The sequence below is a fragment of the Lolium perenne genome, chromosome 7 (assembly GCF_019359855.2).
Source record: "Lolium perenne isolate Kyuss_39 chromosome 7, Kyuss_2.0, whole genome shotgun sequence".
Lineage (NCBI taxonomy): Eukaryota > Viridiplantae > Streptophyta > Magnoliopsida > Poales > Poaceae > Lolium > Lolium perenne.
Genome location: NC_067250.2, coordinates 220,042,991 through 220,058,083, shown reverse-complemented (window position 1 = coordinate 220,058,083; position 15,093 = coordinate 220,042,991). Strand labels below are relative to the sequence as shown.

At 43.7% G+C, this 15,093-nt stretch overlaps 3 protein-coding genes across 4 annotated transcripts; 1 reads left to right on the top strand and 2 right to left on the bottom strand.

The window, feature by feature from the left end:
- Nucleotides 1–606: 606 nt before the first annotated feature.
- Nucleotides 607–4,301, top strand: LOC127313570 (tubby-like F-box protein 12). Of its 2 annotated transcripts, none has more exons than XM_051344053.1 (5): nt 607–1,049; nt 1,952–2,395; nt 2,877–2,964; nt 3,106–3,238; nt 3,314–4,301. In XM_051344053.1, the coding sequence occupies exons 2-5, from the start codon at nt 2,030–2,032 to the stop codon at nt 4,068–4,070; spliced, it is 1,344 nt and encodes a 447-aa protein (XP_051200013.1). In that variant the 5' UTR covers nt 607–1,049; nt 1,952–2,029; the 3' UTR covers nt 4,071–4,301. The 2 variants fall into 2 exon arrangements, with proteins under 2 accessions (XP_051200013.1, XP_051200014.1); XM_051344054.2 differs by lacking the exon at nt 607–1,049 and adding an exon at nt 1,500–1,641.
- Nucleotides 4,302–4,446: 145 nt separating this feature from the next.
- LOC127313573 (protein S-acyltransferase 8) lies at nt 4,447–8,056 on the bottom strand. The gene is made up of 5 exons (XM_051344058.2): nt 7,864–8,056; nt 6,988–7,173; nt 5,860–6,141; nt 5,498–5,731; nt 4,447–5,216 (listed from the first exon to the last, which is right to left on the bottom strand). The coding sequence occupies exons 1-5, from the start codon at nt 7,906–7,908 to the stop codon at nt 4,755–4,757; spliced, it is 1,209 nt and encodes a 402-aa protein (XP_051200018.1). The 5' UTR covers nt 7,909–8,056; the 3' UTR covers nt 4,447–4,754.
- Nucleotides 8,057–9,312: 1,256 nt separating this feature from the next.
- Nucleotides 9,313–13,963, bottom strand: LOC127313571 (PI-PLC X domain-containing protein At5g67130). The gene is made up of 7 exons (XM_051344055.2): nt 13,537–13,963; nt 13,277–13,411; nt 10,977–11,075; nt 10,587–10,887; nt 10,272–10,495; nt 10,091–10,177; nt 9,313–9,727 (listed from the first exon to the last, which is right to left on the bottom strand). Exons 1-7 carry the CDS (start codon nt 13,723–13,725, stop codon nt 9,548–9,550), a joined length of 1,215 nt encoding a protein of 404 aa, XP_051200015.1. The 5' UTR covers nt 13,726–13,963; the 3' UTR covers nt 9,313–9,547.
- Nucleotides 13,964–15,093: the final 1,130 nt, after the last annotated feature.

Genomic DNA, 15,093 nt, shown 5'->3' with positions numbered 1-15,093 from the left:
ACAGCTTAGTTTTATGAACAAACTTCAGATGTCAGTAGCAAGATCTAACCCAGAAGACAAGCAGCAACTTACCACAAGGTACACGTTCAGAGGTAGCTAGTACCAGCTCCAGATGCCCCGGATGGTCCATATGCGTCTGTATTACGAATGCTCTCCATTATATAAACATATCATTGACAAAATGGCATGTCCTCAGCAAACATCATATGGACCATGCATGTTACGGCCGCCCCAAAGTCAAATTAAGGTGCAAGAAACCGATGCCCAGAATAAAAATTGATTGTTCAAATGGAGTCGCTAACGAAGAAGGATACTGTTGCCAGATGGCGATCCAGAGAGTCAGACGTGGCTCGTCTAGTACGTAGTATCCACCGATGCTGATGGCCACAAAAACTACAGAATCAATACTCCAGCAAATCCAGCAAACTGATATGATCTGGACGATTTTTCCAGTAAATTCCTGCTGTAATAAGTTCCATCTTGAGTAAATCGGCGGTCAGCAAATGTGAACATTTATATATATGCAAATATACTATCCTAGTATTATTTTCGTACTACTATTATAGTAGACAACAGGACACGACGATGTGGTGCTGGTTGGTGAGTGTCATGTGAAACAAAGCACCTTCCATAAAAATACTCACGATTTGCTCCTCCTTCCCGTCCACTTTGTCTTTGGTCTTCCCCCCCTCCTCCTCCAAAACCAACTCCCGTTTCTCGATCTCAATCGATCCCATAAATTCCTCCCGGCGCCTCACAAATCACCTTCGCCGTCCTGCACGGCCTCCGGCCTCCCGCAGGTGTCTCTTGTGCGTTTCCTCTGCATCTTCTGCATCAGAGGTCGCGCGCCTTTTGAAACAAGATTCGGAGCGGAAAGCTTCTTTTTTTCCTGAAGGAGCAAAAGGTCGCAGGTTCAGATTCAGAGCTGCATCTGAGGAAAGCTGGGCGCTTTTGCTCGCCTCTTTTGTCTTTGGGGGAAACAGATTGGATCTCTGTGCAGGAGTCTATTTCCAAGTTTGGGTCAAGTCGAGGAGCTCGATTTGGGGCGGGTAAGAAATGATGCCTTCCTCTCTAGCATCGCTTCCATTTTGCATCCGGTTGCTCCTCTTTCGGCAGCTCTAAACTTTATAATGATATATCTGCCATATTTCCCGTGCTCTGATTGTTCGGTTAGATGTCTACTTTTTTTCTCCGTTTGTTTTCGCATAGATGAAATGGAGGGTAAACTTCCTCCGCCCCTTCCATTTCACATCATGGAAGTAGAATTTCTCTGTGAGTTCCTGTAGATATTATGCCTGCCCACAGTAGCTGAGAGATTTGCAGTGCACTGCAGGTCATAAAGGAGGGATAGAGAAGGTCAAACTTCTTCCCCTTGTTTCTCTGGAAACAGCGGGTCAAAATTGTGGTACACAGGCGCATGATATGAATAGATTTTTCGAATAAAAATAAAACAGTGTCTTCTGTTAGCCTTTCGCAATCAGAGAGCTCCTTTTTTCCTTCCTGAAACTTCACCAATCACCATCAGAGAGTTGGCTGTCTGTGTTGCCAATTTGCATCACCTATCTTGTATTGAGTGCGCGACTAGAACCTTTAGCCCACTGACTAGAGACTATTCAAATGGGAATGGTATTCTCTTGAACGGTATTGACTCAATCTCACATGGTTTTGCTCGTCTGGGATTCGCCTATACGGGCTAGTTGCTTTCCTTAATGCTGCTTAGTTTACAGTACACGCTAATCTTCCTATTTGGTGGCTACATAGTTTTCTTTTGGCTGTGCTATTGACCGTTTCCTTGTCTCCATTGGCAAGTTATTGTTTTCTTCCCTTCTCATGGTGCTTGTGTGGTGATCTTTGGATTTTCAAGTGAAAGAAAAATATTTAGAGATCGGAGTTTTCTTTCTCTTTGCAGGAGATCAGCAGTTACTGATGTTTTTATCTTGTGTATATGCAGTGGTGGCAAGCTCGTTTGGAAGATCCTGATAGCTAGGAAATTTGTGAAGTTCTGGTTGTCGCGCAGTTTCCGGAAGAGATGTCTTTCCGCAGCATAGTCCGTGATGTTAGGGAGAGCTTTGGAAGCTTATCAAGGCGGGGATTTGAGGTGAGGATTTCGGGTCTCCCTGGTCTTTCCGGCCATCATAGAGGGAAGTCTGTTGGATCTCTGAGTGCGCTGCACGACCGAGCTGCAATAGTTGATCAAAATGGATGGGCTGGTCTACCTCCTGAACTACTCCGCGATGTAATGAAAAGACTGGAGGAAGGCGAGAGCACTTGGCCGTCCCGCAAAGATGTTGTTGCTTCTGCAGCTGCCTGCAAGGCATGGAGAGAGATCTGTAAAGATATAGTGCAGAGCCCAGAGTTCTGTGGGAAACTCACGTTTCCATTGTCTCTTAAACAGGTAAGGATTCAACTGAGTTTAATTTCCTGATGTATATTTTATTCTCATCTTACATCCTAACATAATATGAACTTGAGAAATGATTCTCGCCCAAATCTTAAGAAATCGACATAGCAGTAATTCGTATGCTTAGCAATTGCAAGTAACTTGTGGCAATTCAAAAATGGCTTCTGCGGTAAGATATGCTTACTCAGTGGCGTAGCTATGCACAAGCTACAAGTCAAGACGAGCCACCACTCTCCCAACTTTGAAAGATTTACCTGAAGGATTTTTATTACTCCCTCCGTTTCCCAAAAAGCTTCTTAGCTTTTTCTAGACAAAGTTGAGAAGCTTTTTTAGGAACGGAGGGAGTACAAGGTTTAGAAGGGAAAAAATAGAGCATTTTGCCCCCCCCCCCCCCCAATAGAATTTTGGCAAGCTCCACTACTGTGGTTACTTACAAAAGTTTGCATTTTTTGACATTGATTTTTTTAATCTACAGCCAGGACCTCGAGATGGATTAATCCAGTGCTTTATAAAAAGGGACAAATCAACATTAACCTATTATCTCTACTTGTGTCTTAGCCCTGGTAAGCATATCTTCTGCTTCCCTCATTAATCTCATACTGAAAAATTCCTGCGTATAATTTGGATACCTGCAGAATTTGTTTAGTATCTTCCTAGTAAGCATTGCTAAGTGATGTGCTAATTGTATGTTCTGTATCATGTAGCCGTGCTTAGTGAGAATGGGAAGTTCCTGCTAGCAGCTAAGAGGAATCGACGGACAACATATACCGAATATGTAATTTCTGTGGATTCTAAAAATATCTCGCGATCAAGTAACGGCTATGTTGGAAAAATGAGGTGAAGTACATTCCTTCTCAACATTCTTAGTATTTTACTATAGGTGCATTTTGATCTGACATTGTGTACCAACAGGTCAAATTTTCTTGGCACAAAATTCATCGTTTACGACACTCAGCCGCCATACAATGCTGGGAGCCTTGCCTCATGCCAACGTGCAAGCCGTCGAATCTCTTCTAGAAGGGTTTCACCAAAGGTACCCACTGGTAGCTACCCAGTTGCCCAGGTGAACTATGAGCTAAATGTGCTCGGCACAAGGGGGCCGAGGCGTATGCAGTGCACGATGCATTCCATCCCAGCATCTGCACTAGAGCCGGAAGGTGTGGTACCTGGCCAACCCAAGCAACTCCTTCCTGGTCCATTTGATGAGTCTTTTCGCAGCACATACCCCTCCTCCAGGTTCTCTATTACAGACTTCAGCAGCTCTCGCTTCTCAGAAGTAAGTGGAGTGGTGCAGCCAGACGAGGAGGGTGGGGAGGCTAAGGAGAGGCCTTTAGTTCTCTGCAACAAAGTGCCAAGATGGCATGAGCAGCTGCAGTGTTGGTGCCTCAACTTCCGAGGTCGGGTGACCGTGGCCTCAGTGAAGAACTTCCAGTTGACAGCCGCACCACAACCAGCTGCCGTGCCGTCTGAATCTTCACAGCCGCCCCACCAGCAGCAAGCCCAGCCTTCGAGTTCCTCATCCTCGTCATCCGATCACGAGAAGGTGATTCTGCAGTTTGGTAAGGTTACGAAGGACATGTTCACCATGGACTACCGGTACCCACTCTCGGCGTTCCAGGCGTTCGCCATCTGCTTGACCAGTTTCGACACCAAGCTGGCTTGTGAATAGATCGGTATCACTAGTGTATGTGTGTGTGTGCGCGTGTGATAAGTGCATCCTTATTTGTCTTTTTTATTTCTGTTGTTGATTTACTTATTTGTTCCTCTACTGTCAAGAATGGCAAGAAATCTGAAGGTCTCTTATTTGCTGCATTTATTTCAAAGCCTGTGAAATTGTTTGTACATTGTAACAGAAAAAAATAGACATCTTTGAATGATATGCATTTTATTTCCTGGCCAATGACGTGTACATGACTAATTACTGATGCACGTGAACTCCTCTTAAACTGTGCTGGGACAAATGCTCTTTCTGAGGTGTGCCCTTCATCAGAGGGTTGATGGCAGAAAATGGTGCTGTGTTATGGAACACCTGGGTGCAATTTGGATTTACCAAACCAGCTACTGATTATATGTTCCTGAGGAAGCATTTAAAAAGGAGAAAATTTACAGTTCAATGGTCTACAGCTCTGCAAATTATATACAGTTAGCAATCTACAATCTTCAGACACTCTTCCTGGAATCTTGCAACATAAAATGCATAACTAATGTTTAGAGAAACAACCCTGTGATCAATCAGAACTCCCCAAATTCATCCAAACTTCAGCATCCTGACCCTCACCCGATGAACAACTTGGTGATGTACACATATGGGCAACGACAGACTCATAGACAATCAACAAAGTCCATTGCAGCGCTATTTCTGCACAGGAGATGAGGGGCATGCAGCATTGCCAACTGAAATGTCCAGGACCCTAGCTTCACTTGAGCTCTCAGTCATAGTTCTGATAACAGGAATCTCATTATCTGAATCAGGCGTGCAGCCAGTTGTGTGGTATGTCGCACCATTGCTTCCAGTTCCGAACTCTTCATCACTCAATTCATCTGACCGGCGCCGTGTGGTCTTCAGGATGTCAAGTCCCATCTCAAGATCATCCTCCACTTTGGCTCGTGGACGATGGGGCGTCTCATCTTCCAGTGCACTAGAGCGGCTGAACCGTGGCTGGGATGCCACGTGTTCCTCTTGAACAATGGCTCTCAGGTTGATCCTAGAAGGCTTCCTTTTCGTGCAGAGAACCTCAAAACAATTGTGCATGCAGCCAAGGTTGAACGCGTTGGGTTGGTTGCTGTATTTGTACTTGAGATTCTCATATGTTGTCTTGGGAAAAAAGAAGTGGAGATTTAATCAGGATAAATAAAGTTGTACAAGCATTGCATAAAAAAGGCCTGCTATAGAAAACACATCCAATGAGATTTGCTACGATCACAAACATTTCAAATTAGCCAATACAAGCATCATATCTTAATCTTTATGTGAGAATGGATTACTGACTGGTGAAAATAGAAACCTTCTACAGTGTATCTGAAGGTACCTACCTATGGTTTATGTGGGCTGTTAGTTTAGGTGTTGTGCCTTCTTCATAGTTATGGGGGACTAACCTTATTATTTGCAATGAGGTATGAGTGAAATCCGGTGAGACCACCAACGAACCAGAAACAAATGAAACAATACGCCATGACTGCCACTGATGCTGGAGATATTTTAATTGCCTCCACTACTGAATGATGGCCCTTATTCATGAGAAGACTGATGTACAATGCACACATTGAAAATACATAGAAACACAGGACTGCTGCGGAAGCAACAAACCAGAAGAAGTAGCGGTAATTGCGCTGCAAAGGAGAACATAAATGCAGATAAGCTGAGATTATTTTGAGAGGAAGAGCTGTGAGGTTGTCAAAGGTCAAATAACTCATAGCTTGATTCTTTTAACAAGGAAAAATAAATAAGCATAACAAACCTGTCCAATACATTGACCAACCCAAGGGCAGTGGTGATCAAACCGCTCGACACAATTATCACATTTCGAACAGTGGGAGCAGCGAGGAGGCCGATATAACATGCAAGTTTCACAATATTTTACTCTCACAGGCACACCATTGACCATAATCTCTTTTATCCGAGGGAACTGAAGAGTATGAGGAGCTGAAGCGTCATGAGAGAACTCCTCCACAGGTGGATGTGAATTCCGTGGTACAATACCTGGATCTTGAGATGAGGTCAAGAAGAGCAGTAACAGTACCTAACAATCAGATTTTGCAGAGAGAGCATACTATGATTTGGTTATTGTTTACAAAGTAGCATGGAGTAAAATTCACAAAAGAACGTCCACTCTTGAGAAAGAACATAACACATGGAGAACCGTAACAAAAAAAGACGTATTATTCTGCAAGATCAGAACATGGATAAAATTACTAGTAATTGCTCAATAGATCAAACTAACAACAACATGGAGCGGCAATTTTCCAAGTCAAGACATAAATATAGAACCATGCATGAAGTATATGTAAGTGAAAAAGTGGATAACTGGCAACAAGAAAAGGAATATCAAAGGATCACACAATGAGAGAAGTTCTACTTTAACATACAACGTGCAGTTACGATCAAAATTCAAATGATGTATCAACAACGTTAAGCTTGATCTATGCGACTCTGTACTAAGCTAAAAATTATCTTACGAGGTTCCCTTGATGACAGAAACAAAAGTTCTTAGCTTATTCTCAACTATATTCACATCATAAATTCTAAACTGCAATCATGAAAAGATAGCGACATCCTGGTAAAGTTTAACCATTAACCCTTGTTTTATGATCATAATGGTGGCAAACTTAATTACTAATACACCAAACCAAAGCTACAGCACGTGGAACATATTGACATGTATGTCTGATTAACTCAGATTAGATACTGAAACTTTGCATGTTTCAAACTATTTTTGCGCTGAAGCTCTCAGAAAATATGTCAACATTTTGGTATTTCTCCAACTGAAAGAAGCACACAAGTGATCTCTGGTGAACAACAAATCCTATCATCCTATGCAAGACCTTAGCATAATTCTTTAGTAGATATGCAAAGAATGCTTACTCACATGAACTGTCAGGGCTACAGTAACAACCAGAATTGCATACCCTGCATTATATGCAGGAAATATGTGTATGAGATGTTTGGCCACAAAGACGCAAAAGACAACAACAGGGGTCGCGATCAGCGCGAAAGATAGTAGAGTGGCCTTGGCATCTGGTCCAAAGATCAACCTTCCACCACACCAGATTATCTGAAGAAAATGAGAAAAATCAATGAAACATCTGACAGCTTCAGAGGAGCTGCTAATACAACATACCATAGCATGAGCAGAGTAAAAATGTCAATGTAGTTTCCTTTACTGGACCCCCTCAATACAATTTCCCTTTCTTTAAACCCTTGAACTAATCAGTTCAGTGGCCTGAATAGTGATGAAATAGGTCAACGGAACTAACGGATCATCCTACAGAAAAGTTAAAAGCATGCCTACACAAGAAAGTAATGAGATGCAATGTTTACAAGCATAGTGCATAATTTTCTAAGCAACCTGAGCCTGGTTGGATTAGCACCAACATGGGCTGCACAAAGAAACTTGGACCTCCCAATTGGATTATCCTATTGGGGAGAGGAAGGTCGTCATTTACACTGTCACCACTCACCCCAGCTCCAAATCGACCGACAATAATTTAATCATCTGTCTCGTCAGTAGTGGAGTTTAATACACAAATCACATGCAAATCAATCAACTAACCAGGTAAAGATACGACCTTATCCCATTCCCACTGTCACCTCTTCTTCCTCACCAGGTTAGAAACAACATGTCTCCACAAGATAATAGACCCACAAATCAAGAAGAGTAGACGAGCACGATTTTTCTGAACCCAAGAAAGAATAGGGGAAGAGCGGGAGAGAGACGGTGATGGAGTAATCTAATCTCACGTACGTTGTTGCCTTTCCAGACTTGGTAGACCTTCAGCGGCTTGGCCATGGCCGCGCCGCCGCCGCCTCCCACCGCAAGAAGGAAGGAAAATCCACCAGTCGTCGCAGCCAGCCCTTGTACTCCTCCGTCCACTGGGAGGAAGGAACTCTTATTCCCTCTCCACCTCCTTTCCCTCTCTGGTTGATTTCCTCCAGAGGCGGGACACGGCCAGGGGGGCACAGAGGCGAGATGCGATGAATCGCCGCTGGGTCTTCTTCCTCGGTGTGACAGAGATTTATCTATCTGGCTGCAGCCCCAAAAGATTTGATTTTGGATGGCTACAGTCAGGAGATGTGAGGAGGTAACCTTGTCACGCCGCCGGAGTAGGGAAGCATCTGTTCTTTGTTCCCTGGGACACTTTCTCCCTTCTCACTCTCACTATTTCTTTAATTTTTTACTTTAAATTAAATGGTATTATTTTCTTATATTCACATTAAATGAATGTCATTATTAATGCCTGAAAATTCGGCCATCAGGTGGTGGAAATTACCCAGGCTCCCAGGAAAAATTGGCAATTTCTCTTTTTTGAGAGAAATAAAATGGCAATTTCTCTGGTTGATTGTACTAGCCAAAGTAGGCATGGACCATGATGTACTATTGCAATGGAACCTCCCTGATCAAGATCCATGTCTCAATTGTCCCTGACTCGCATCATGAATTTCTAAACGGCTGATTTTCAATTCAATGTTCTTATGAAAACTATTACTGTTTAGGGTTTAGGTATTTCTGAGGGCATGTCAAGTGGCTGAGAATTTTGATCTAACTGGTAAAGTGCTTGTTCTCCTCCCTAAATATTTCCCATGCCTTTAGACAGATTTCCACGTGTGGATCTGCAAAGATATGCGATCCTTTACCTCTGGAAAGAATATTAGCTAAAGTAAGTTTTTTTTTAAAACCAAAACTTCAACTACACGTTCAACCACTATGTCAATAAAGTTATTCTTACTACCTGAGAGGGAGGGAATATATGCTTTCATTTGATGCTATTCTCTCTCTACCTAGTAATAACTGGAATGAAGTTGCGTGTGATGTGAAGTTCATAGGACGACCTGAGGTTTGTTTGAAAATAAAGTGGACATGATTTCTTGAGAATAATCTTTGACAGAGCCGAAATCAACTCCATGTGATGTGAATAAATAGCTGTGGTGAGTACTGCTGATTGCACGATGCTGTCTGCTGCTTGATTGAATGCTGTGCTGGATTTGGACCAGCAATTTCACCTATCAGTCAGTCGGTCAGTCAGATGAGGGGGCCGCCATTTTCGCCAGCATTCGACCAGATTCATGTAATTGTGGATCTCTATCTTTTGTATAGTTACAGTAACAGAAAATTCTATTAATTCTCCTTGCTATTTTCAATTAATCATGCTTGCTAGGCTGAATCATGTAGCATGTCGAACAAGCCATGTGGATATATAGCAGAACTCGGAGGCAACACATGCCTCTGTTAACCAAAAATGAAATATTTGATTTACAACTCATCGATCCGTCACATCATGGTAAGCTAAGGGATGATTTACAGCGCAGGGAATCTGGTGATCAAAGATAGGAGTACCAACTAATGAAACTCGTGCAAGCACAAAAGTGAAGAAAAAAAATCCTCAGGACAGGAGCAGCAGCACAAAGGCACACCCCACTAACTGAAGCCCTTACGAAAGAAAGAGCAGAGCCAGGGATGTCAGTCCGAAGAAGCAGCTCCACTGGAAGTGCGGAAACCGAGCAATTGCCGCACTGGAATCACCACCTGTGCTTCCACCCTTGGCTGGCGCCTTGCGTGGCGATGGCGGTGGGGATGGAGGTACCACACAGGTTCCGAATGTTGAATTTTCCTACAACTCAGAGGTCACAACATCAGCATGCAGTTGAAAGACACACAACAACATTATCTTAATGAAAGCTGCAAAAAAATCATCCAAAAAGAAGTTGTGAGAAATGCAACAGATCGGAGCTCTGCTTAAGTAGGAGATAATATAACAGCACTGTAAGACTGATGGTTCCTAATTCCCTATCACCAGTTGTTTATAGAGCAATGTTCACTCCTTCATTAGCTGCAAATTTGTTTACCTATCTTGGATATAGCATGAAAAGTGGTACAAGCTCTGAGTTCTTGTTCTTCACAGCTTTCGTATTACTATGACTAATTTCTGATAATTCAGCAACCTACGCAAATAAAAATACAAATGCGTCCTTACCTTGCAGTAAGCAATGTTGTCACAACCACATACTAGATGGCCATTAGCCACGTCAGTAGCCAAGGGAGCTCCCCCACCGTCGCTCCTCTGCACAATTTCAAATAATAAGAAACCAAACTGATTGACTTTTTAATAAAGTTCATCTAAGTGAACCAGCGAAACAGTTTGCATGCTGGCTTACCATGTAGAAATCAACAGCGATGTAGTTGGGCCACCGATTGCCTGAAAGATCGTGGCAGCTTTTTAACATGCTAACAAGTGGTGCTGAATTGTTCCCGCAAACCCCAGTTTGACTCGGGTCTGTTGTGAAGAAGTTCATCAGAACAAGCGACTGGCTCTTGGAATTCATGGCAGGAGACTCTGCGCGATTTGGGCATGTACCCTCTACCATACCCTCAGTGCCATCTGCACAGACAAAGCAAAACTATATCAACAAAGGAAGCCATAAAAGGCAAATGAAAGCTTCACATTCTGAATTTTGTTGTTAGAATCTTACATTGGCTTTCTACAACATAGCTCCACTCGAACGCAATCTGGTCGCTTGCTTCTTTGGCTTTCTTTGATGTGAAGACTATCAGACGCTCATTCTTGCTAATCATGTCCTTGAGCAAAGGCCAGTTGCCGCCGCTCTTTGGCATCTTTGCCACCGGGAACCAATACTTCATGAGGCCCGAAGCATTGAATACTTTTGGCAGGGAACCTGCAACAGTGTAGTCTTCCAGAAAAACTGTAATTACTTCCGAAGGGTTCGCTGCAAGGAACGTCTGGATTTCTTTGAAGACATTGATGGCAGGTTGCTGAACAGAACCAACTCAAGATCAGATATACAATAACAAGATGCTCTTTATGAGAGGAAAGCGTTCAACTGATGATGAGATAATCTTACATATGCTGTAAAATTGTAGCAGTTCCCACCAAATGAGTGGCATAGCCAGACATCATTGTTGAAATCGTAAGTGTCAAGCATCAGGCCCCTAACACCATTCTGCACATAATTAGGTAGAGATTCCCATGGTCAATATTTTCAAATAGCAACTGACAGTCCACGATTCAGGGTATGATTGAACCACCAAAAGTTGTATCATGGTGGTGTATAGAAACAACTGAAAATAGACAGTATATTTGTATAATCCGGAATCACCCCAATAAAACCTATAGTTTAAAACAAATTGCATTTTGCAGTAGGAAATTAAAACATGTCTGCATAACAAAAGAAAACATAATAGAAGCCTACTAAATTGTTTTGGGTTGGCTTCTTCTTTTGTTTCTTCAGCTTTTGTTTTTCCTGTTACAAAATCAGCTCAGAAGTTTCTACTAGATATAGGGCAAGCAGAATACTGCAAGGAACATTGGCTTGTTTCATTAATTCAACATAATGCTAGCCTACGTGTGACGTGTGGCTAGAAATAACTACCAAAAACAAGACCTACTCCAAGTCTCACCATCATCAACACTGTACTGTAAAAACTTTTTACATGAAATTTCTACTTTCAGAACGCTGACTGGGAAAATGAAATGGCAGGATGGCAAGATAAATTAGTTAAATGTGATCCACTCCTTTCCTTCAGACCAAATACAGAACAGAAGATAATGCCACCAGTGACACTGGTGTTTCCCGTTTCTCCATGGAATGGCTTGATGGTTGATGCGACTTGTACATGGTACATTCATTTATTGTCTTTTGCCTATTGAGCTGGCTCATGAAGCCAGGGCAGTGTTCAATGTATTGAAAAACAAGATGATTCTAGGAACTGATGATTGCCTAACAGGGGTTGTTGCAATCATGTCAGTTCAGGTATTATGCTGTGAAGGTGTTTCAATTTATCTTCCACTGAAGATAATCGTGCTTTATGAAAAGCACTATCTTGTTGTTGAAAATACAGAAACTACAGGGAATGTAGTTGTGAAAATTATCTTTTGAGCATCTTTGTTAGTGATATAACCCAATAAACCTAGCCAAGCCACCATGAATTTACTGAATTTGAGTTCCAAGGTCCATTCCAATACTGACAAGAATCTCTGTGAGCAGGCAAGTAGACCAAACAAAGGTTGGTATGTCACATGTTCAGATTTCAGATGGTGCCATTAGCTATATCGAAATACTAAGGTAGTTGGCACTTGTGGTTATGTATTAAAAAAATCTGGCAAATGGCTAAGTTGTTCGCAATTTCATAGATAGCATAATCCATAGTGCGATGGAGCAGCACTACATATAATGATACGCAAAGGACAACAGACTATTATAACTAGTATCCACATGCATTCTTTTCAATACTCAGTTTGAATAAGTTACCGTAAAAACTAAAAAAAAAATTCTTTCTATACATGTATACTTGAAATTGTTAATGTGGGTTTGTCTTGGACATCCATCCTCTACTATGTAGAGGCCTTTAGGCAAAGGGTCAGAGCGGCGAAAAAAAAAAAAGATGCAGATACCTGGATTGAAATTCAAACAAAAGCAATGGGAAAGAGGACAGGAAACAGTGGAGTAGTAGAGCATGGGTCAAGTGTAATACAAAAGGCATTTGTATATGTGTTGAGCAGACAGCTTTTGTGGATTTGGCTGATATATTCCTCCAAAGGAAGAAAGGTAGGGCAGGTAGGACAGCAGAACATTGTGCGAGCTCTGGCTTTTGGACTAAAGAGGCCCTACTTTGTCTGATCAAAGGGGCAGGTGGTAGCTTAGCTATGAAGGCACATTTCAGTATCGGGGAAATCAGAAATGGTTGAATAGACTTAACGAGATTCATGATTAAAGCCTGCGTACAAAGCTACAAGCCTCGTTTGCTGTAAAATAAACTACAATTAAGTTGGTTGATTTAGAAGTTGGTGACAGTTTTAGTTCAATCAGCGTTGGTAATGTGAGGGCATTTTGGCGTAGGTATGGATTTTGGCGTAATCAGCGTTGGTAAATGTAGTAGTAATTTCCTTGGTAGGGCGGATTTTAGCCATTAACGAGGAAATGATAAGATGATGAGATAGGAAATAGCGGTGAGATAAGGTTAGGTGGCGGCAGGCACCACCGCAGCAGCACATGGAAATGGAGTAAATCCGCAGAGGCACAGGCTGGCGTGGGATCGGCGGGGGTTCGCCGGTAGTCAGGCGGCGGCGGAGAAACTGAAAGCGTTGGCAACTAGCTAGGGCGGCGGCGGCGGGTTGGTGTAAGAGACAAAGAAAGAAACAAACCTTGAGCTGCGCGGTGACGGTGTCCTCCTGGTTGGGGGAGATGGCGTTGGTGCCGGCGAGGGAGACGGCGCCGGTGATGGCGAAGGAGTTGTGCGTGGTGAGCCAGGAGTAGTTGTTGAACGGGAGGCCGGTGCCCTGCGGCGGAGACGGAGGAGAGCGTCAGTTCAAAAAAAAAAAATCAATCTTGATAAGCAGCAGCAATCCGCTGCACCGAATCAGACAGAACACCATTGGGAGTGAGCGAGCGGCGGCTTACGTACGTGCGTGAGGGGGTCGACGGGGGAGGCGCGCGCGCAGATGCCGGCGCCGCCGTCGCCGCAGGCGGCGCAGTGCATCCTCGGGCCGCAGTTGGCGGAGGAGGCGCACTCGGCGCCTTCCTGCGCGGCGGCGGCCGCCGCGGCGACGAGGAGGAGCAGCGCGAAGGCGAGCAGGCGGAGCGCGGTGGCCATGGCGCCGGCGTCGTCCCTCGTCGCGGTGGCAGCAGTTACCAACTCGCCTCGGACGACACGACTAGTTGAGCACTCCAAGTCCCAACAAGGGGTGGTTGGTTACTTACTACTGCCTGCTTAATAATACTCGTCTAATCCGATTAACTAATGCGCCGAGGATTCAAAAAGATTTGGTTACGGAAGGCGATCGCGGAACGTGGCCATGGATGCTGCGTTTGCAAGCCGTGCTGGAGAGGAGTATCGTCTTGAGGGAGATTGATAGTCGTCGTCGTACTAATCAACACGTCGTCGAGGGTTACTCCGGTGCTCCCCCCTAGAGTTAGTTGAAGGGTTATAATTAGATTTTTTTTTCTATGTTCGGTCTGCCAAAACACATATCCAGCCCATGTATACCCGTTTATATTGATACGGTATGTGTACGTTGCGTAAGAAGAAGAAAAAAAGGTCGCATGACCAGTTAACGATCCCATCCGCCTAAGTACCGCCGCACGTCGTGTGCATGCCTTGTTTTGAAACCGTAGATACGTACAAAAATGCGGTATAACAAAACACGGGCCATACGGGCATGTACTAAGCTGTACGGACGGTGGACCTACACTAAAATTATGATTTTGCTCTGCTTACGAACCTGTATGAAAAGATCTCCACCGTTGTTGTGTTTGACGCTTCCAGATTTTTTCTAGGGGAGGAGCACCGGAGCAGAAGTGCACGTCGTCGGTTATCTCCATGACGCGCCTTCCAGATCTCACGGTTTGACATGGCAACCTTCCCACGATCTCTCCGAGGAAGGTTCAGTTTTCAAGGGGAAAAACCGTTCCTCTGTTCTCACATGTTCCTGCTTCCCGTCCATCTGTCTCCCCATCTACATCTACAACTTCTTTTTTTGCGAATATCTACATCTAGAACTTAGAACGACCGACTCTTCTTGCGAGACCAGGCCGGCGGTGGTTGTTACAGACTTGGTGTTCCTCTGAACTTCGTATGCACACTGAATTTTCACCAGCATGCTAGCACAAAGTCAAGTTTTGTCCGGTCTAAATGGGGGCGGGGAAACCCAGACTATTGCCCAACGTGCCAAGTCAACTATCTCTAGCCTATCAGGCAGCAAACCACATAATCACATGTGCCTAGACCATAGTTTAAAAAATTGGACCGGTGAGTGAACCGGTTCTCTGATCGGACCACCGGCTTATCCGGTTCGATGGCGATGGAAAACCATTATTTTTAATTATTGTTATAATCGAGATGCACAATAAACGAAGAACGAAAAATAAAACACTGCAGGGGACACGAGATTTTAACGTGGAAAACCCTTGCAACACACAAGGGAAAAACCACGGGCGCCAGCCAGCAAAACTTCACTATTTC

Coding starts and splice junctions, on each gene's coding strand:
- LOC127313570 (XM_051344053.1), top strand. CDS start 2,030: ATGTCTTTCCGCAGCATAGTCCGTGATGTTAGGGAGAGCTTTGGAAGC. Junction 2,396..2,876: donor TTCCATTGTCTCTTAAACAG/GTAAGGATTCAA, acceptor TTTAATCTACAG/CCAGGACCTCGAGATGGATT. Junction 3,239..3,313: donor GGCTATGTTGGAAAAATGAG/GTGAAGTACATT, acceptor GTGTACCAACAG/GTCAAATTTTCTTGGCACAA.
- LOC127313573 (XM_051344058.2), bottom strand. CDS start 7,908: ATGGCCAAGCCGCTGAAGGTCTACCAAGTCTGGAAAGGCAACAAC. Junction 7,174..7,863: donor AAGTCTGGAAAGGCAACAAC/GTACGTGAGATT, acceptor CATTTTCTTCAG/ATAATCTGGTGTGGTGGAAG. Junction 5,217..5,497: donor ACCTCATTGCAAATAATAAG/GTTAGTCCCCCA, acceptor TTTTTTCCCAAG/ACAACATATGAGAATCTCAA.
- LOC127313571 (XM_051344055.2), bottom strand. CDS start 13,725: ATGGCCACCGCGCTCCGCCTGCTCGCCTTCGCGCTGCTCCTCCTCGTC. Junction 13,412..13,536: donor CCGTCGACCCCCTCACGCAC/GTACGTAAGCCG, acceptor TCTCCGCCGCAG/GGCACCGGCCTCCCGTTCAA. Junction 10,496..10,586: donor CTATGTTGTAGAAAGCCAAT/GTAAGATTCTAA, acceptor TTGTCTGTGCAG/ATGGCACTGAGGGTATGGTA.